At 41.4% G+C, this 20,653-nt stretch overlaps 2 protein-coding genes across 5 annotated transcripts in view; both read right to left on the bottom strand.

The window, feature by feature from the left end:
- Positions 1–2,023: 2,023 nt before the first annotated feature.
- Positions 2,024–6,952, bottom strand: LOC118278454 (uncharacterized). 2 transcript variants are annotated; one of them, XM_050703608.1, is made up of 3 exons: positions 6,868–6,952; positions 5,826–5,942; positions 2,024–3,554 (listed from the first exon to the last, which is right to left on the bottom strand). In XM_050703608.1, exons 1-3 carry the CDS (start codon positions 6,920–6,922, stop codon positions 2,116–2,118), a joined length of 1,611 nt encoding a protein of 536 aa, XP_050559565.1. In that variant the 5' UTR covers positions 6,923–6,952; the 3' UTR covers positions 2,024–2,115. The 2 variants fall into 2 exon arrangements, with proteins under 2 accessions (XP_050559565.1, XP_050559564.1); XM_050703607.1 differs by having other exon boundaries at positions 2,024–3,557; positions 6,868–6,942.
- A 5,294-nt stretch (positions 6,953–12,246) lies between these two features.
- Positions 12,247–20,653, bottom strand: part of LOC118278470 (calcium-binding protein P-like) — a 28,565-nt gene continuing 20,158 nt past the window's right edge. The window contains exons 2-4 of one of the 3 annotated variants that reach the window (XM_050703802.1): positions 13,367–13,432; positions 12,598–12,701; positions 12,247–12,552 (exon numbers count right to left, since the gene is read on the bottom strand). In XM_050703802.1, the coding sequence (XP_050559759.1) occupies positions 12,301–12,552; positions 12,598–12,701; positions 13,367–13,432 (422 nt within the window). In that variant the 3' untranslated portion in view covers positions 12,247–12,300. Of the gene's footprint in view, positions 12,702–13,366; positions 13,433–13,989; positions 14,132–20,653 lie in introns of those variants that run through there. The other 2 variants (XM_050703799.1, XM_050703801.1) reach the window with 2 other exon arrangements.

The raw sequence follows: 20,653 nt of genomic DNA, 5'->3' as shown, positions 1-20,653 counted from the left end.
ACTCCAGAACGCACGAACCGATTTCCACGGTTTAGCATTCGTTGGAAAGGTCATGGGCTCCGTGAGGTTTATAGCAGATAGAAGAAAATTCAGGAAAAAAACAAGAGAAAAGCTGGAAACCATGGAAAATCCGTGGTAGCGAAACGGAGTTCACCCGGGTTTGCTAGAAGCTTGGTAAAACCAAAATTAAACAAACCTTGCGACATCACTACGACAACACACAGACACACACAAAGTAAATACATTATTCCACACATTTTCGATCTAAATAAATTATTTCACGAAATATTTACACATAATATAATATAACATAATATTTGTATGTTCTCGCCTCACAGTTGTACACTCGACTGACTCATTCCTAAATCTTGTGTGATACAAACGTGTTACGAGAGAATATTATTATATGCCCATAGTAAAGGTTCTGTATAAATTAATATATAACAAATAAAAATAGATAATTTAAAAAACTAAAAAACCCGACTGCGCTTCTTTATATTTTGAAAATGAAAAAGCCCTAAAACAAGAATACAAGAAAAATTTAAGCAGTCTGGACCCATTATAAATATGAAGACTTAGTGAGGGAACATACGGCTGGCTTTCCAGAATGGGTCCCGACTGCTTCAATTTTTCTTGTATTCTTGTTTTAGGGTTTTTTCAATTCCTCTTCCCAATGTTCCCAATCCCCGATTCCCGAACAATAACCCCTAAATTCCTAACCCCCAAAAAGCCGGCAGCGCACTTGTAACGCCTCTGGTGTTTCAAGTGTCCATGGGCGCTGGCGATTGCTTACCATCAGGTAATACGTCTGCTCGTTTACGGCGTGATTAATAAAAAAAAATCCAAAATTATCGTCGGATTTTCTTGAGAACCGAACGAATTCTAAAAAGTAAAGGATACAAATTAATTATTTCCTGTTATACATATATTATTATACCACTTATATGAACAGGTCTTCACGTCAAACGATGTACGATTTTTTTTTGTGATTGTTTTTTTTACCCGACTGCGTCAGTAGGAGGGTTATAAAGATATGTTTTTCGAGAGTATGTATGTATGTATAATTGTTTGGCATGCTCTGCAGCCTAAACGGCTTGATGGATTTTGGCTTGAAAGGTGTCGTTAGAGTGACACTAGATATATCAAAATAATAAAAAATATATACAACGTGTAACAAAATACCCATATACATCAAGAAGCCCTGATGAATACAGGTTGAATAGAGTCTCTACGCGAAGTTTCAGCTTAAAATACGTTTAAAAAAATTTTGTACCAAATACTTGATATCGCATGGTTCTTCATTTTAAATCATACAAACGTGTCACAACACTACAGGGATCACTCGCTAATATTACGAAACATTTATTCTGTCAATTGATGCCTAGTACCTGTCTACCTAATTTTGAATCACGCGGCGGCGCGATTTGAAAAATTCATATCTTGGTACCATGAAAAAATTAGTTTAAAAAAACCTTACCGTATCGTTGGTTATGTTATCTAGAAGCCGTGTACTTGATATGTATACCCCCTTTTTGTTACACGTTGTATATATCAATAATAAAAAAAATACAAAATGGCGGATTTTTAAAATTGAAGCAGTCGGGACCCATTCTAGAAAGCCAGCCGTATGTGTCGTCACTAAGTCTTCATAGTTAGAAAGGGCCCCGATTTTCTTGTTTTAGGGTTTTTTGATTTTCATATTATACATAGAGTCGGGTGTTTTAGTTTTTTAAATTGCCTTTTTTTAAATCTTATTTTCTGTCATTATGACGTGTGTTTATAGTGGTTAGTACGTCAGAGGTTTTAAGAGCTTATTACGTATAACCAGATCGAGTGCGGAGGAACTGTACAACTTTATTTCTCCCTAGTCCTTTCCATCATCGAACCACGTAATCGGGCCTAACCTTACCTAACTTCTCTGGTGGAAAAGCACCGCAATGTTTTAAATTAATCTACCAGACGGACATTAAAACTTTAATTAGAAAACTACCTTATACTAAGGACAAAAATTAAAACAACCGTTGGTGAATCAAACATTTATTGAGTAATTTAGACATTTCTCCTTAAAAAAATTTTACTCTTCAATTAAAAAACATGTCAACCTGTCAAAGGGTTTTACCCCGCAACCCCTTGGTAGGCACCTTGAGCCCAATCGCGGATCCCATCCCACACACCTAGAATAGGAGGTTTAGGTGTCGTGGCAATCGAATAGGCTGGCTGGACGTAAACCAATTGTGGTGGCTGTTGGTAAACTACTGGTTGCTGTAGGTAAACTACTGGTTGCTGTGGGTAAACTACTGGTTGCTGCTGTGGGTAAAACTGTTGCTGCTGTGGGTAAAACTGTTGCTGCTGTGGGTAAGCCGCTGGTTGTTGCTGAGGGGTAGCCACAGGTTGTTGCTGAGGGGTAGCCACGGGTTGTTGCTGAGGGTTTGTTACGGGTTGTTGCTGAGGGGTAGCCACGAGTTGTTGCTGAGGGGTAGCCACGGGTTGTTGCTGCGGGTTAGCCACGGGTCGTTGCTGAGGGGTAGCCACGGGTTGTTGCTCAGGGGTAGCCACGGGTTGTTGCTGAGGGGTAGCCACGGGTTGTTGCTGAGGGGTAGCCACGGGTTGTTGCTGAGGGTTAGCCACGGGTTGTTGCTGAGGGGTAGCCACGGGTTGTTGCTGAGGGGTAGCCACGGGTTGTTGTTGAGGGGTAGCCACGGCTTCTTGCTGAGGGGTAGCCACGGGTTGTTGCTGAGGGGTAGCCATGGTTTGTTGCTGCGGGTTAGCCACGGGTTGTTGCTGAGGGGTAGCCACGGGTTCTTGCTGAGGGGTAGCCACGGGTTGTTGCTGAGGGGTAGCCATGGGTTGTTGCTGAGGGGTAGTCACGGGTTGTTGCTGAGGGGTAGCCACGGGTTGTTGCTGAGGTGTAGCCACGGGTTGTTGCTGAGGGGTAGCCATGGTTTGTTGCTGTGGGTTAGCCACGGGTTGTTGCTGAGGATTAGTCACGTTTTGTTGCTGAGGGGTAGCCTCGGGTTGTTGCTGAGGGGTAGCCACGGGTTGTTGCTGAGGGTTAGCCACGGGTTGTTGCATTGGTGATTGCTGCCCAATAAACACTGGTGATTGCTGTCCATTATACACTGGTGAGTGATTACCGTAGGACACTGGTGATTGCTGCCCACTAAACACTGCTGATTGCTGCCCGTTGGACACTGGTGATTGCTGCCCGTTGGGCACTGGTGATTGCTGCTCGTTGGACACTGGTGATTGCTGTCCGATAAAAACTGGTGATTGCTGTCCATTATACACTGGTGATTGATCACCGTAGGACACTGGTGATTGTGTTCCGTTAAACACTGCTGGTTGCTGCCCGTTAGACACAATTGATAGCTGTGTGTTTGAAACTGGTGCTATTTGTGTGTTTAAAACTGGTGATTGGTTTGTGTTCACCACAAGTGATTGGTTTGTGTTCGACGCTGGTGGTTGCTGTACGTTAATTAGTGACGGTTGCTGTTGGTTAGCCACAGGTTGTTGCTGAGGGGTAGCCACTGGTGGTTGCTGTGGTTGTTCGGACTCTGCTGAAAGACAAAATTGTAAATTAGTAATGAACGATTCAGTCAGATATATAAATATCTAACGAGAAAAAACTTTTAAACAATTAAATCTAAATAATTGTGGGAAACGGAACGTGAGTGTAAGAGTGAGATAGAAGTATGTATACGAGTGAGAGAATGATAGTGAAATGTAAAATTCAAATTTGACAGAGAAGAGTGGAAAAAGAAAAAGACGACGAGAGCTAGCCGTAAGACATTTAATTTTTCAAGAAGAAATACAAATTAGTTTATTTCAAGACGGAAGCTTTTCTTTTCCCTGCCTAATATCCCATATATATTTAAATTTAGTTTTATTTACTTGTGTGGGGAGTGTCGCGACACATGACATGGCAAGGGACAGATGACAGAAGTTACAAATAAACGATCGACGAATTCAAAGTCAAAGCATTTATTTCAATTAATCCTAAATTAGGCACTTTTGAAACGTCAAATTGAATTGTCCGTCAGTAAAGCTAGGCGAGACCTTACTCGAGGGAACCACGCCGGCAGCATGGCAACGGAGTGTGGTGGTTCTGTTCTTTAAAAAAGGCGACAACTGTCTGCTAAAGAACTACAGACCTATCTCACTTCTGAGCCATGTGTATAAGCTGTTTTCGAGGGTCATCACGAACCGTCTCGAACGCAGGCTTGATGACTTCCAGCCTCCCGAACAAGCCGGATTCCGAAAAGGTTTCAGTACCATAGACCACATTCATACGCTGCGGCAGGTTATACAGAAGACCGAGGAGTATAACTTGCCACTATGCTTGGCGTTTGTGGACTATGAGAAAGCCTTCGATTCAATCGAAACCTGGGCGGTGCTGCAGTCTCTCCAGCGGTGCCACATCGACTATAGATACATCGAGGTTTTGAAGTGTTTGTATAACAACGCCACCATGCGCATCCGACTCCAGGAAGAGACTACGAGGCCAATCCAGTTGCGGAAGGGCGTGAGACAGGGAGACGTTATATCTCCGAAACTGTTCACGAACGCACTGGAGGACGTTTTTAAGCTCTTGGACTGGAGCGGACGCGGCATCAACATTAATGGCGAATACATCACTCATCTCCGTTTCGCCGATGACATAGTCGTAATGGCAGAGTCACTGGAAGAGCTGAATACCATGCTCAGCGACCTCAATACCGTTTCCCAACAGGTGGGCCTTAAAATGAACATGGACAAGACGAAAATCATGTCAAATGTCCATGTTGGACCTATAGCGGTTGTCGTTGGGAACGATATACTCGAAGTTGTAGACCACTACACATACCTGGGTCAGATCATCCAGCTAGGTAGGTCCAACTTCGAGAAAGAGGTCGCCCGAAGAATCCAACTCGGATGGGCAGCATTTGGGAAGTTGCATGAAGTCTTCTCGTCAAAAATCCCGCAGTGTCTGAAGACCAGGATGTACAACCAGTGTGTGTTGCCAGTGATGACGTACGGTACCGAGACATGGTCCCTAACTGCTGGCCTTTTAGAAAGGCTCAGAGTCGCCCAGCGCGCGATGGAGAGAGCTATGCTCGGAGTATCTTTGCGCGACAAAATCCGAAATATGGAAATTCGCCAAAGAACAAGAGTTACAGACATAGCTCTCAAAATATGCAGGTTGCAGTGGCAATGGGCAGGCCACGTCGCTCGGAGGACTGATGGCCGCTGGGCCAGGAAGGTGACTGAGTGGCGACCGCGGACCGGAAGACGCAGCGTGGGCAGACCTCCCACTAGGTGGACCGACGACATCGTCAGAGTGGCGGGGAGCCAGTGGATGCAGGTGGCGGCTTGTCGTTCTACGTGGAGGACCAAGGGGGAGGCCTTTGTTCAGCAGTGGACGTCTCTCGGCTGATGATGATGAGTGAAGCTAGGCGCTCGTTCCAAAGTGTAGCTTCGAATGGAGAAGAACGAGCAAGTAACATCGTTACTCTTTAAAAAAAATATTTTTACAATATCTCTGATACATTATTTGATCATTTACCTATTGTATATATATGTAGGAACAATGTAACGACAATACAGCGTCAAAACTAAAAGGACAATAAAACCAATTTGTAAAGAATATAAAATAGCGGTTGTTTCAAACATAGTGCCCACATATGTACATTTACATGTACAATTAATCAATAAATGACGTCATAAATCCTACATCGTATGTATATGTGAAGTGTACATGCGAATAAACATGGATAGACAATCCCAACGAACAGCAGTTGGGCAGAAAGCCCGCCAGGCACGATCGAATTTTTATCAAACTTATTTACCGTTTGGAGGCGCTGGATTCGGGTTTCCATTAACAGTTCCAGTATTCAGCGGGTCCTGTGGTGTGGGGGCTGCTTCTTGTGGAGTTGGACTCGCTGAAACAGATCCGTCTCCCAACACTGCGGAAGAAATGACGATTTTAATGTCAGGGAAAATGATCAGTGAACTAGAATATATCCGTCATCATCTTCGCAGTGGCGCGGGTATATATATTATATGTTATATTTATATATACCTATGTGACTGCATCGTCTATCCTTATGTCTAGTTTGATAGTCGTGTTTGTCAGACACTTTACCAAACAAGTTTAGATTTTTCCTAACTTCTTCATATATGTGATTAAAAATATTTTTTGTCTGTCTGTCTGTAACGCATCACGTGAAAACTAACGGTTCGATTTCGATGAAACTTGGTATATTTATACTTTATTATCCTGGGCATAAAATAGGATACTTTTTATCCTGAAAAATCTCAACACCAGTAGGTCAATAGAGGAATCTCCTTTATTATTAGTATTGCCAGATTCGGGTCCAATAGATATTTATAATTTACTCAAAATGGAGAAATAAAACATTCGCGCGGACGGAGTCGCGGGCGGAAGCTAGTACATAATATTATATTTATAAATAAATTGACATGAAACGGTCATAATATTGATCTCCTCAAACTTATCCTTGAGAGATTCGCGACGGTTTAGATTATAGATGGCTATGACAGCTGTGTTGATGACGGTGATCAAAGGCATAATAATATTATATATTAAGGCTTTTTTATTGTATAAGCCGGTAAACGAGCAGACGGATCACCTGATGGTAAGCAATCGCCGCCGCCCATGGACACTTGAAACGCTAGAAGCGTTACGAGTGCGTTGCTAACCTTTTGGGGGTTAGGAATTGAAGGGTCGTTGGGGAATCGAGGATTGGGAAGATTGGGAAGGGAGGTAATCGGGCTTCGGCAATCTCACTCACACAACACAAGCGTTGTTTCACGTCAGTTATAAAATAAAATTTAATCAAGTAAGTAATGTTAATAATGTTTACTTACAAGAGGTCCCCAAGAAAGCGACGAGCAAAACAAAAGACGCTTTGCTCAGGAACATGTTGGCTCTCTAGATCTCGGAGTCGACTGTGCTCTGAAGAGCTTTGGGTTCGCTTTTATTTCCCCACCACTCGCCACTGACACGGTGACAAGACTAGCATCGAATATTATTATTAATAACTACGTTCTTTTCCTTGCACTGAGGGGTAGTCACAGGTTGTTGCTGAGGGTTAGTCACAGGTTGTTGCTGAGGGGTAGCCACGGGTTGTTGCTGAGGATTAGCCACGGGTTGTTCTTAAAATTTCTCAAAAATGACGCCCAGAGTGTCTGCGACTGGGACGTGAGGAGGATCGTTCCCTCACGCGCTCCGCCTCCTCCTGAGCTAGCATGACTGCTTCGCAGAAGGAAAATACGACTTCCCAGTTTCCTTCGCTCCCCTCCGCTCAAATTCACGGAGGGAAGTGGTAACTATCGTGTTTTTCTTCTCCTCCAATAATATCTCCTGATTTATTTCGTTGCGGGATCCAAGACAGACATTCATGTCCCTGGGACGCGCCGGACTTCAGTGTTCCGGTGTTTTCATGGTTGTATCTACTGTAGATCCTGGTGCACAGGAGTTGCAGATGTTTTGAGAGGTTTGGGCGGACTTGTCCCGTAAAAGGAAATTCGTCTCGCTCCGCACCATGGCCGAATGTACTAAATCCGGGAAAAAGCTAGTTTACACTATTACATAAGATTTTTAGCATTATTTTCCTCAAAATGTCCAATTAATTCGGCAAATAGTTTTATTTGATAAATAAACAATGACACACAATATAAACGTTTTTTGAAATCAGTTAACATCAGTGAACTTTTATAGCCAATTAGAACCTTAGTCACACCGATTGGATGACAAAAAATGAGACATGTTCACAAAAAATATGAGCATTCATTAAAAAAGTAATATAAATATTCTAAATATAGGAGGTACCATTTTTCCTTTTAAAATACGTTTTTGAATATTTTTCCTTTAACCTTCATATGGGACACACATCATGAGGGGACTAAGAACTTAGTACTGTTTTTTATGGTATAAGCCGGTAAACGAGCAGACGGATCACTGATGGTAAGCAATCGTCGCCGCCCATGGGCACTCGAAACACCATGGCGTTTTTATTTTTTTTACTTAAATGGGCCGACGTTTGGCCGCTATCTCGCCTGATGGTAAGTAATGATGCGGCCTACGATGGAGCACGTCTGCCCATAAGCAACCTATTCACTCGAGTACGTTACAAGTACGTTGCCGGCCTTTCGGGGGTTAGGCATTTAAGGGTTGTTGGGGAATCGAGGATTGGGAAGAATGGGAAGTGGGGTGATTCGGCTGCCGGTAACCTCACTCACACAACGCAAGCGTTGTTTCATGTGGGTTTTCTTTGAGGCCGTGGTATCACTCCGGTCGAGCCGGCCCAGCAGTGTCGAAGCGTATAATAACACAATCATATTTTTCGCCCGTTTCATCAGTTGTAGTTTATTATACGCACCTTATGGAGTCTAGAACAAATTTCCATGCGTTTAGCCGTTTTTGCCATACTTGCCTATTATTGGAAGCAAGTATAACAGCTCACACATAGGACCCATTTAGTTTTAAGTCAAATTTCCATGGTGCTTGGCAACTGGGCTTCTCCCAGTTGTGCAATCTCTTTTGTGCACCTTACGCTTTAGTCATTCAGTCTCCTGCAATTAAATTCACCAAGGGAAGTGGAAACTATCGTTTTTTCTTCTTCTCACTCTACATAACGCATCTTCTGATTTATTTCGTTGCGAGGATCCAAGACAGTCATTCATGTCCCTGGGACGCGCCGGACTTCATGGCATGGGAGGTTGTGGCGGCCTTGTCCCAAAAAAAAAAATGAAACTAAAATAGTTGTTTCTTCTGCAGGGTTTACGGGAGATGGAGGTGTTTCTGCGAGTCCGGCGCCACAAGTACCAGCAGCGGCACCGCCAGGTCAGTACCTCAATCCGTGTGTATTCGAATGGTACCTAACTCCCTGTTCATCACACATCACATCTACAGCCTATAATGATTAGCCATCGATAAATTAAAAGTACCCTTAACCGACGAGCATGCATGAAAAGACTGATGACTGTTGATGAAGCGAAAGAGGTGTGTGAGAGTCGTAGCAATTGGCGTTCAATTGTCTCTGTCTACCCCTATGGGAGATAGGCGTGAGTTTATGTACTATATACATTATGTAATTGCTTAGTAAAATGAATTGACTTTAAACATCATTATTCCAGATGGGGCCGCTAACAACCCGCATCAACAACCGTTTTTCCCGCATCAACAACAGTTTCACCCACAGCAACGCCTAGTGGCTCACCCACAGCAAATAGTGGCTTACCCACAGGTACCACAGCAGGTGTATCTCCAGCCAGCCAACCCAAATGCCTTGCCAACCAAACTAAGGGTGACGAAGAGCATTTTAGTTGAAGATCTTACTCATTAAAATGTTCAATTCATAAACGGTTGTTTTAATTGTTGTCCTTTTGGTAGTTTCTTAATTTAAATTTTAATGTCCGTCTGGTAGATTAATTTAAAACATTAGGGTGCTTCTCTTCAGAGAAGTGCTATGTTTTTTTAGGGGGGGGAAAATCATCTCATCGCTTCTCTCTCCATGAGAGGGAGTGTCAGAATGTTACTGACTATAAAGCACCCTGTTCCTACTCCATCATTTCGAGCCGCCCCGGTAAGCCCCTAGGTAGTCCGTAGCTCCGGAAGAAGTAATATCCTACGTTACTGTGGATGCATTTGGCTTCCACCAATTATATTAATCGGTACACAGCTTAGCACTGGTGGAAACGGACTTAACTAAGCTATGTTTTTTATATAGAAAGATGTGTGCTATAGATTGCCTCCCTACTATCGATAGATCGCATACTCGAGCTGCGCACAGCTACATAGCTTAGTATCAGTGGAAGCAGTCACATAGTTTCACAGCTTAGCTACTACATCTTCACCACAGATGGGGCCCAGTAGGGCAGATGCCTGATCCGGAGCTGCGGACTACCTAGCGGGTTTACCGGGACTCCGGCTCTAAAAGCAGGAGGAACGGGGTGGTTTTTAGTCAGTAAGAGTCTGACACTAAAGGCGGGAGAAAGTCATTGGATGATTTTCCCCCCTCAAAAAAAAAAGCTATTACATCTTCGTAGCATACCTACAATCTACATAGCACATTTCTGATAGCAAACCCTTAGACATGCAAAGCACCCTTAGACGCGTTTTTTTTTTTCTTACAGAATTAAATACTTTCGACGATATACTGATTTGAAATATCGCGTGACGTCACGATTACAGCAAGGAGATCACTCATATGACTTAAATGAAACTACAAGTAGTACTCGTCCACAGAAGTAGTAGTAATACAACTAAATATTTCAACGAAAAAATAAAATAAATAATGAAATTAATAAAGTATTAAATTCTGTATGAACAGCTCTATGTACCTTGACCACAGAAGAGCTGTAATGTTGTAGGTTGTCTAGAATGTTACGAACATGCGGCGCGGCTGTTATAATGCCGTATTTGTAAAGAGTGTTCAAATTAGCTCAAAGAGAATAATGCACTTTTTGGCTTACCTCTTTTTTTTTGCAACGAGGACCTAGCTTCATTAACGGACACACTGACCGACTATTATTTATTTCTTTATTTGTTGACATTTCAAAAGTACCTATTTATGGTTTAATTGGAATAAATGATTTGACTGCCTCATTGGTCGAGTATCGGTCGACAAGCGAGTTCGAGGGGTTCGATTCACGAGTCGGACAAAGTATTATTGGGCTTTTTGCGGTTTTTCCAAAATTTCTCAGTAGTAGCTCGGAGCCGGGAATTGTGTCCAGTATATAATGGCAATAAGCTCACCCCCTATTACATGTGAAAAGTGGGTGTACATTGTATAGCGGCATTACATGCTATAACGTTCACCTCTGCCTACTCCTTCGGAGATAAAGTGTTGCGTGAATGATTTGACTTTGATTTTATTTGTATTTGGCATGTAAAGTTACTTACAAATCGATATTTGTCCCAGAACCCAGCACCCAATTTAAATAGAGGGGTGACGTGACGTAGCCATACTGTCACAAGGGTTACCTCTTTTTTTTCAGGGGGGAAAATCATCCAATGACTTCTCCCGCCTTGGGCGAGGCGAGAGGGAGTGTCAGACTCTTACTAACTAAAACCACCCCGTTCCTTCTCCTGCCTTTCAAGCCGGAGCCCCGGTAAACCCGCTAGGTAGTCCGCAGCTCCGGATCAGGCATCAGTCCTGCTGGGCCCCATCTGTGGTAGTCTGATGGCTCTTTGAGGCGCGCCGCACGCACAAGGCTTACCTCTAACAGTACAATCAAGCCTGGTTCTATGTGTAACCCCTTAAAAATGTCTGAAATATACTATACTAAAAACGCATCAAAATTAATTCCGCCAAACGCGAGATAATCGCACACAAACAAACAAAAATACTTTTTTTTTACATTTAATGGGTCGACGTTTGGCCGCTATCTCACCTAATGGTAAGTGATGATGCGGCCTACGATGGAGCACGTCTGCCCATAAGCAACCTATTCACTCGGACTTTGAAGACACCCAGGTTATACCCATCAGGAAACACAGACTCCGGCAAGGAGTTCCACTCCCTAGCAGTTCGCACAAGGAAGTTCGCACGCAAAATATACATACATACTGGTCAAACTATGAAACCGCTTTTTTTTTTAAGTCGGCTATAAGTCAAAAGTGTGTCTGGGGTAAAATCCTCTAGTGGAAGCTGGTGGAAGATTGCCGACCCTTTGAGGATTTGAGTTTGGGATGGAATTTTGGTTCTACATATAAGTAGGGAATTTGGGATTAGGCTATTGAAGATTGGGCCTCCAGTATTTTTTCTATGGTATAAGCCGGTAAACGAGGAGACGGATCACCTGATGGTAAGGAATCGCTACCGCCTGTTGATGCCCGAAACACCAGAAGCCTTAGAAGTGGACGCCTTTTGGGGGTTTGGAATTTTAGGGTTGTTGGGGAATCGGAGATTGGGAAGGGGGGTAATCGGGCCATTATAATTCGGTGGAAAAGTTTATGTTTTAAATTAATCTAAATTAGAAAACTACCTTACCGTAAAACGGAGTGAATAGAAACAAATCAGGGGTGAATAGGGACAACATTTGTTGTGTTTTCACGTAATTTAGAACTGTTTACACCATTAAAATATTTTATAATAATAATATTAAAACCAAAATGCTCTATTAAAACCAAAAATATGAAAAAAACTAATAATCTTAATAAAAAAATTTGTTTCCATTCACCCCCTGAGTTTCTATTCACCCCATTTTACCGTATACTAAGGACAAAAATTAAAACAACCGTTTGTAAATTAAATATTTATTGAGTAATATTTTTACTCTTCATTTAAAAACATGTCAACCTGTCACAGGGTTTAGCCCCAAAATGCCTTGGACGGCACCTTGTTTCCAACTGTGGATGCCATCCCACACACTTAGAAAACCAGGTTTAGCTGGCGCGGCAGGCGGGGCGGGTGGCTGGGCGTAAACCACTTGTGGTGGCTGTTGGTAAACCACTTGTGGTTGCTGTGGGTAAGCCACTGGTTGTTGCTGTGGGTAAACTGCTGGTTGCTGTGGGTAAGCCACGGGTTGTTGCTGTGGGTAAGCCACTGGTGGTGGCTGTGCGTAAACTACTGGTTGCTGTGGGTAAGCCACGGGTTGCTGTGGGTTAGCCACGGGTTGTTGCTGTGGGTTAGCCACGGGTTGTTGCTGTGGGTTAGCCACGGGTGGTTGTTGAGGTGGGTTGTTAGCGGCCGCAGCTGGAAATAATGATGTTTAAAATTTAATTCATTTTACTAAGCAATTACATAATTCCATAAAGATACTAATTTGTTATTGATTTAAAAAAATACAGTAAAATTAAATGATCCTGGATAATTGATCGATGTACATACATACATAACCTCACGCCTGTCTCCCATGGAGGTAGGCAGAGACAATGGAACCAATTGCTACGATTCTTACACATCTTTCGCTTCATCAACAGTTATCAGTCTTTTCATGCATGCTTGTTGATTAAGGGAACTTTTTATATTTATTTGTCGCTGTCTAATCATTATTTAAATAAATTAATAATTAAAACTTAATAACAAACATATACATTTGTGAATTTATAATATTAGTAGGATATAGGTAGTATCTTGTGATCGCCCGGACGTTCAAGACGCCCGCTTCTTTCTAAGATTATTTAGACACCACTGACTAACAGTGAAGGAAAACATCGTGAGGAAACCTGGGCTTATAATTTCTGAATAAAAGTTTGAAATCACCAACCCGCATTGAGCAAGCGTGGTGATTAATGCTCAAACCTTATTCGTGCGAGAAGAGTCTTTGGTCAGCAGTGGCAACTTATAGGCTGTAGATGTGATGTGTGATGAACAGGGAGTTAGGTACCATTCGAATACACACGGATTGAGGTACTGACCTGGCGGTGCCGCTGCTGGTACTTGTGGCGACGGACTCGCAGAAACACCTCCATCTCCCGTAAACCCTGCAGAAGAAACAACTATTTTAGTTTCATAAATATAAAAAACTTGCTCCTACCAGCAGCTTCGCCCGCATTGCCGTAGGATAAAAAGTAGCCTATGTGCTATTCCAGACCATAATCTAGTCTTGTTCCAAATTTCATCCCGATTCCTTCAGCCGTTTTGACGTGAAAGAGTAAGAAACAAACATAAAAACTCTCGCTTTTATAACATTGAGTAGGATTAGTAGGATTACCAGTCGACTAGAATACATCTCCCCTACTCTCCCCGTGGGTGTGGTATACCCGACTAAGAGACTACACATTAGACAGAGACCGTGCAGCAGCGCTCTCTGATAAACCTGAACCTTTTATACTGCGGTCTCCAATCCTTGCTTTGTAAGCATGAACATTTTAATTATCTATTTATTTAAGTCATATAATATCCCTAAATCCTTCTCCTACTTCAAATCAAAATCGGTTCAGCCAAACGTGAGATAATCCCACACAAACATACATATATACATACAGGTCAAACTATGAACCCCCCGGTTCTTTGAAGTCGGGTAAAAATGTGTACTTACATGGGGTCCCAAAGAAGGCGACGAGGAGAACAACGGATGCTTTGCTCAGGAACATGTTGGCTCTCTAGATCTCGGAGTCGACTGTGCTCTGAAGAGCTTCGAGTCCGCTTTTATTGACTGATGACATAAGTACCTACTACTTGAAAAAAGGACAACTGCATCTTTTTAAAATTACTTTATTTGTTATTAGAAAAATATGCTTAATTTTACAGCTTAAACCAATAGTTATACAATTAAAGTGATATAAAATACTTCACATCAATCTTTGGACTTATGAAGAGAAGTCACGTTTAAAATCGTCTAATCTTTGAGACCGTTTTATAATTAAAATATCATTAATATTTTGCTAATAATGTTTCGTAAAGTTATGATCTAATATACAGGGTGACTTTGAATTCGACGTGTTCCTCTCGGGAGGTGATAATACAACCAATTTCCTACCAAATTAGCCCTGAGGTCCTTGGGCGAAAAGTGGCTAGTTTCTGAGATATTCAACATTTTTGATTAATTTGTCATAGGGGAGGTCACTCTGAACAAAATTTTGCAAATTAAGATGTTTTTGAAATTGCCCTTTTCTCTTTACACTCTACTTATCATCAATAAATTCATTTGTTTTTGAGTTTTTTGTAAATAATTTTACTTTTCTGGGTAGCTAATAAACCAAGGAAGATTTTTCTAATAGTTTGTACGCTTAGTGCTATATATATTTTTTTAAATAAATCCAGTTTTCTATCAACCAAATTAGTGACACAAAACAAAATTTGATAAGAAATTACTTGCTATTTTAAAACGAATGATATTTCTGGCATTATTGGTATTTAGGAATGATAACTGATATATTGGCAACTGATTAAAACTAAAACAACTAAAATCTAACCAGTGTTTTTTATTTATTGATGTTTTTGTAATCAATTCGGGATTTTTCTACCAAAACCAAAAATGTTGAATATCTCAGAAACTAGCCACTTTCCGCCCAAGGACCTCAGGGCTAATTTTGTAGGAAATTAGTTGTATTATCACCTCCCGAGAGGAATACGTGGAATTCAAAGTCACCCTGTATATCAGTGTGTTGTGTATATCTGCATAAATTGAAAGCAGTGATAATTGTGTTAAACGATCATTTTGTGATACAAAACTTGACATTTTAAAATCTCAATTGATCGACTGTGGGTGCATGACAAACAATATTTCGCGTAATACACGCCATTTGCGCGGTTCCGTGCAGCGCATAAGTGCTATAGCGGCGTGCGTCCGTGCATCTTGACGCATAACCACACCACTTCACGTTGCTATAGAGTAAACAACGCAGACGGTTCGGCGCATTGTACGTATTGTGCCTAAGTTTTATTTATTTATTTATTTTACACTTTATGTACATTATACAAAGGAGGACTTAATGCCAATTTGGCATTCTCTACCAGTCAACCTTGGGGTGATGCAGAGAGACAACAGTAGGTGTAACAACACTAAAATATTAAAAGTTAATTTTAAAATATTGAATTATTAAGATAAATAAACTATAATTATATTGATAATTATCATATTATGTATACAATAAATAATACAATATATACTTACATATACAGGGTTAAAGGGTAAGTCGACCTAAATCCTTTAAGACGTGATAGTTTACATCATTCCTGACTGATTTGACCATGGGACCCCATATCCCAAACTTAACCGTTTTCAAATTATCGGCATTTTAACTTTTTTGATAAAATTTCCCATTTTTTTGGCTATTTCTCCCTTGTTTTGTCTTTGGTGGCTAAATTTTGTTTTGTTTTTGCTTCTTTGTGTAGTAGATTAGTTGCTTTATTATTTTAAAAACTAAAACTGTAAATAACATCATCACTTACCATCAGGTGAGATAGCGGTCAAACGTCGACCCATTAAATGTAAAAAAAAAAAAAAAAAAAACTGTACCAACTGAGTCGTAGCAGACGATCGAATGTTAAAAAAAAGAAATAAATTTGTGATAAGTTGTTTTTCTTTGTAAGATATTTAAAAAAAAGTCTATGAACCGAACCCAATACAAAATATTGATGTTTTGAGACAAAAAATAATTGATGCCGCTAATGAAATAAGAAGAGGTTTAACGACTGGTGTGGTAAAAAGTGGCCTACGACACAGAATGCATGCAGGGGCGGACATGTGGAACATGTACTGTAAAAATAAATAATAAACCTCATTTGTTACCTATTTCGATTGTTTTATTTTGTTATCTGACTCAAGTTAAATTTGAAGCTTAAATATCGATATTCTTATTACTACCTTGTAACTAGTACTTCATCGATGTTTTGGCAAAGAATTCAAATTATTCCCTATCATGTTATACCTTATCAGAAAGCTGAAGAATTGTAGATATTTTAACGCACATTTGCAGCACAGTTGTCATAGACTTTTTTTTAAATATCTTACAAAGAAAAACAACTTATCACAAATTTATTTCTTTTTTTTAACATTCGATCGTCTGCTACGACTCAGTTGGTACAGTTATTTACAGTTTTAGTTTTTAAAATAATAAAGCAACTAATTTACTACACAAAGAAGCAAAAACAAAACAAAATTTAGCCACCAAAGACAAAACAAGGGAGAAATAGCCAAAAAAATGGGAAATTTTATCAAAAAAGTTAAAATGCCGATAATTTGAAAACGGTTAAGTTTGGGATATGGGGTCCCATGGTCAAATCAGTCAGGAATGATGTAAACTATCACGTCGTAAAGGATTTAGGTCGACTTACCGTTAAACCCTGTATATACATCATACATACATACATACATGAACTATGTATGTGTTGAGTCTGTCAGCCTCTTCCATAGGTGCTCACGAACCTTAAATTTGAAGGACAGTCGACTGGTCGCCGTCCTGACATCCGTAGGCAGCGCATTCCACAGCAAAATTGATTGTATGAAGAAAGAAGAGTGAAGGAAGTCAGTACGATGAGTTGGACATTGTAGGAGAAGATTATTAGTGGAGCGGAGATACTTGCTGTGGTTTGCGCTTATATACTGGAAATAAGAGGATAGATATTTAGGAGAATTGGGGGAGTTTAGAAGGGAGAATAAAGTGGTTAACGCCCGTTGTTCCCTGCGCTGGCGTATGGGCAACCACTTTAGTTGCAATCGAAATGCAGAGACATGGTCGTATTTACGCAGATTGAAGACGAATCGAATGCAGTTATTCAGAAGGCGGTCGAGTTTGTTGAGTAGGTCTGCATTCAGGTCGTAAAAACACACATCAGCATAATCAAAGATGGGGAAAACCAAGGACTGGACAAGCATTATCTTGGTGGAGGACGGAAGAAAGTTCCTTAAGCGATACAGAGACCGCAGCGTTCCAGTAACCCGTTGGCATATACTGGTGACGTGAACACGCCAGGTCAAGTTGCTATCAACGTACAAGCCAAGGTTCTTCACATCACTGCTGAACGGGATGATCGCACCGTTGAACAGAACAGGCGGTATAGCTGCAACGTCAACCCTGCTCAGGGTACGAGAGCCTCCCACCACGATTGCCTGACATTTATTCGGGTTTACAGCTATTCCATATTTCGTAGACCAGTTGTGTATAGCTGCCAGGTCCGCGTTCACCCTCGCGATCGCCTCAGGCAATTGTCCGACTTTAGCCCGACAGTACACATGTAGGTCGTCGGCATACAGATGGTACGCACAGACGTACGTTCAGAAGTAATAAAGTTTATGAAAATTGAAAATAGAAGAGGAGAGAGAATACCGCCTTGAGGGACGCCAGCTTCCAGGTGATTCCAGTTTGATGAACTCTCATCGACGTGGACTGACTGCTGGCGCCCCTGAAAATATGAGGAAAACCACGCCAGTACATCATCAGAGACCGAAAGATGGGAGAGGATGGCTAGTAGGATGTAGTGGTCGACCATGTTGAAGGCATTTGAGAAGTCCACCAAAACCAGCACTGTGATCTCAGTGGCCTCCATTCCCGCCTTCACATCGCCAATAACCTTAAGGAGTGCGGTGACAGTACTGTGCCCAGGCCTGAATCCAGATTGCAGCGGACTAATAAGTCAGTTGTGGTAAATGAAATTGGAGAGTTGCTTATGGACACAGGCCTCGAGCACCTTGGATAAAAAGGGAAGGATGGATATTGGACGGAAATGTGTAAGAAGAGTGGGGTTGGATATCTTTGGAATAGGACGGACATAGGCTTTGCGCCATGTAGATGGGAAAACATTGGAGTACATGGAAAAGTTTAGGATATGAGTTATGATTGGGAGGAGGAGATCCAGCATGGTTGTGACCATATCGCGCGAAATACCATCACAACCCACCGCCCTAGATTTGATAGCAAGGATAATCTTCCGGGCCTCTTCCAATTGCACTGGTGCGAAGCAGAAGGGACGAATTACACAGGGACGACGAGTTTTATTTTCTCTGCGAGTGCAACCAATATACTGAAGAAGGATGGCTTCTGTGCTTCTTGAATGGGGATGTTGTACCAATGAAGGGATTGATGAAAATGAACAATTCATAAACTGTATTATGTGTAATAAGTCGTACCACATTCTTTGCCTAACACTCCCAGAAATTCCCAGCGATTCTGAGATTTTTTCTCAGTGGAAATGCCCCGACTGTATGAACAAAATAAAATGTCGGAGTGCTGCAAAAAAATGTGACTCCACCCCTATAAGGAATGTCACCGCTGCCAGAGGCAATAAAAGGATAGCCTTAAACTCCCCCCCGAATTCAAATCCTGTTACCGCAGAGGAAGTTCGTGCTATTGTACAGGAGGTTATACAGGTCCAATACGCCACAATGCTTCAACAAATGAACACTATTATAGTTAACACCATCAACACGGAGTTAGCGCCAGTAAGAAAGGATATCCAGGAGTTGCAAGCCTCGTTAACTTTTCACACCGAGGAATTCGATAAACTTCAGTCTAAATACAAGGAAATCAGTGACGAAACGAAATGCCTAAAGAATGAGAATGAACACCTGAAAAACACAGTCTCAGATTTAAATACCAGAATCAATTACTTTGAACAACATGCTCGGTCAAACAACCTGGAGCTTCAATGCCTCCCAGAAAATAGAAATGAGAATCTTATTACTATTGTCAAACAATTAGGCTCAGTGGTTGGTTGTGAGGTCAAGGATTGTGACGTATTACACTCTACTCGCATAGCAAAAATAAGCACCAACAACTCCCGCCCCAGGTCCATAGTCGTCCAGCTTGCTACCCCTAGGAAACGTGATGAGCTTCTCGCTGCTGTAATTACCTACAACCGGAAAAACGCAGAAAAAAAACTTAATACAGCTGATTTTGGACTTGCGTGTGCCAAAAGTCCGGTATATGTCCTGTCCAAACATAGGCTTAGGAAGCGTTATAAAAAATATAAGAATCCGATGGATGGTGTAGAATTGAAATACATAGGCAAAAGTTGTGATAGATTATCAACAGCTTGCTACAATTTATATACCGAACGTCTTGAAAGTGAGCTTAGGAGAGATCCTAAGCTTTTTTGGTCTTATGTTAAGGCTAGACGAGGTGGGTCAAGCGCATACCCTAAAGAAATGACAAACGGTTCAGTAAATTCATCTGATGTTAGCCAAATATGTGAGATGTTCGCAGAACACTTTTCATCTGTATACAGCACCCGTGATGATGAGCTTTCTGATACCGAGTACATGTCCGAAAATTTACGTGTCCTGGACCAGAACAGTTTGTGCCTCAGCTGTCCTCTTATAGAACAGAGATGTGTGCAAAAGAAACTAAAACATATAAATACCAGAAAGGGTGCAGGCCCTGATGGAGTGCATCCAGTATTTATAGCTTTAGGGAACAGCGAGTAAAGTTCCCTAAGAAAAGCAGGATCCTCCGACCAGGCGAGGTGATCGTGTCTGGCGGGCTTTCTACCCGACTGTTGTTCGTTGGGATTTTCTATCCGTGTTATTTCGCATGTCAACTTCATATGTGCGATGCAGGATATTTATGACGTCATCCGTTGATTTGCTCGTCGATAGTCTATGTGCGACTTCTGTCACCTGTCACTTGTCAGATGTGTCGCCACATCTAATTGTTTTTCCGAGCTGGCTCAACCTCTGACACTGATTTACAATAAATCCCTTAAAACAGGTGTATTTCCTCAAAAATGGAAAATGGCTAAAGTTGTGCCGGTTTATAAATCAGATGATAGTACAGCTATTAGTAACTATAGGCCTATATCGATACTGTCAGCTTTTGCTAAGATCTTTGAAGCGCTTCTCAGTCCGTATTTCCAGAAGCATTTACGATTGTATTTAAGTGATAACCAACACGGATTTGTTTCGCGCCGATCCACAAATACCAATTTAGTTTCGTTCACTGAACTACTAATACATGCCATTGATCAGGGACATCAAGCTGACGTGATCTACACCGACTTTTCCAAGGCATTTGACAAAGTATCGCATAAAGTTCTTATAAATAAATTACGAGCTTATGGCATATCAGGATCCTTGTTTGGTTGGATATCATCTTATTTGATGTTTAGAGTTTTTTCTGTTGTAGTTAATGGGTATCAGTCAGGCTTGCAAACAGTTTCTTCCGATGTTTCCCAAGGTTCACTTCTGGGCCCCATCTTGTTTAACTTTTTCATTAATGATATTCCAGAATGTTTCAAATTTTCTGAAGTTTTTATGTATGCTG

This window comes from Spodoptera frugiperda, chromosome 24 (genome assembly GCF_023101765.2).
Source record: "Spodoptera frugiperda isolate SF20-4 chromosome 24, AGI-APGP_CSIRO_Sfru_2.0, whole genome shotgun sequence".
NCBI lineage: Eukaryota > Metazoa > Arthropoda > Insecta > Lepidoptera > Noctuidae > Spodoptera > Spodoptera frugiperda.
The sequence above is the reverse complement of the archived record's forward strand: the minus strand, read 5'-3'. Positions and strand labels throughout refer to the sequence as shown.

Coding starts and splice junctions, on each gene's coding strand:
- LOC118278454 (XM_050703607.1), bottom strand. CDS start 6,922: ATGTTCCTGAGCAAAGCGTCTTTTGTTTTGCTCGTCGCTTTCTTGGGG. Junction 5,943..6,867: donor CGCTTTCTTGGGGACCTCTT/GTAAGTAAACAT, acceptor TTTCTTCCGCAG/TGTTGGGAGACGGATCTGTT. Junction 3,558..5,825: donor GAATCCAGCGCCTCCAAACG/GTAAATAAGTTT, acceptor TTTGTCTTTCAG/CAGAGTCCGAACAACCACAG.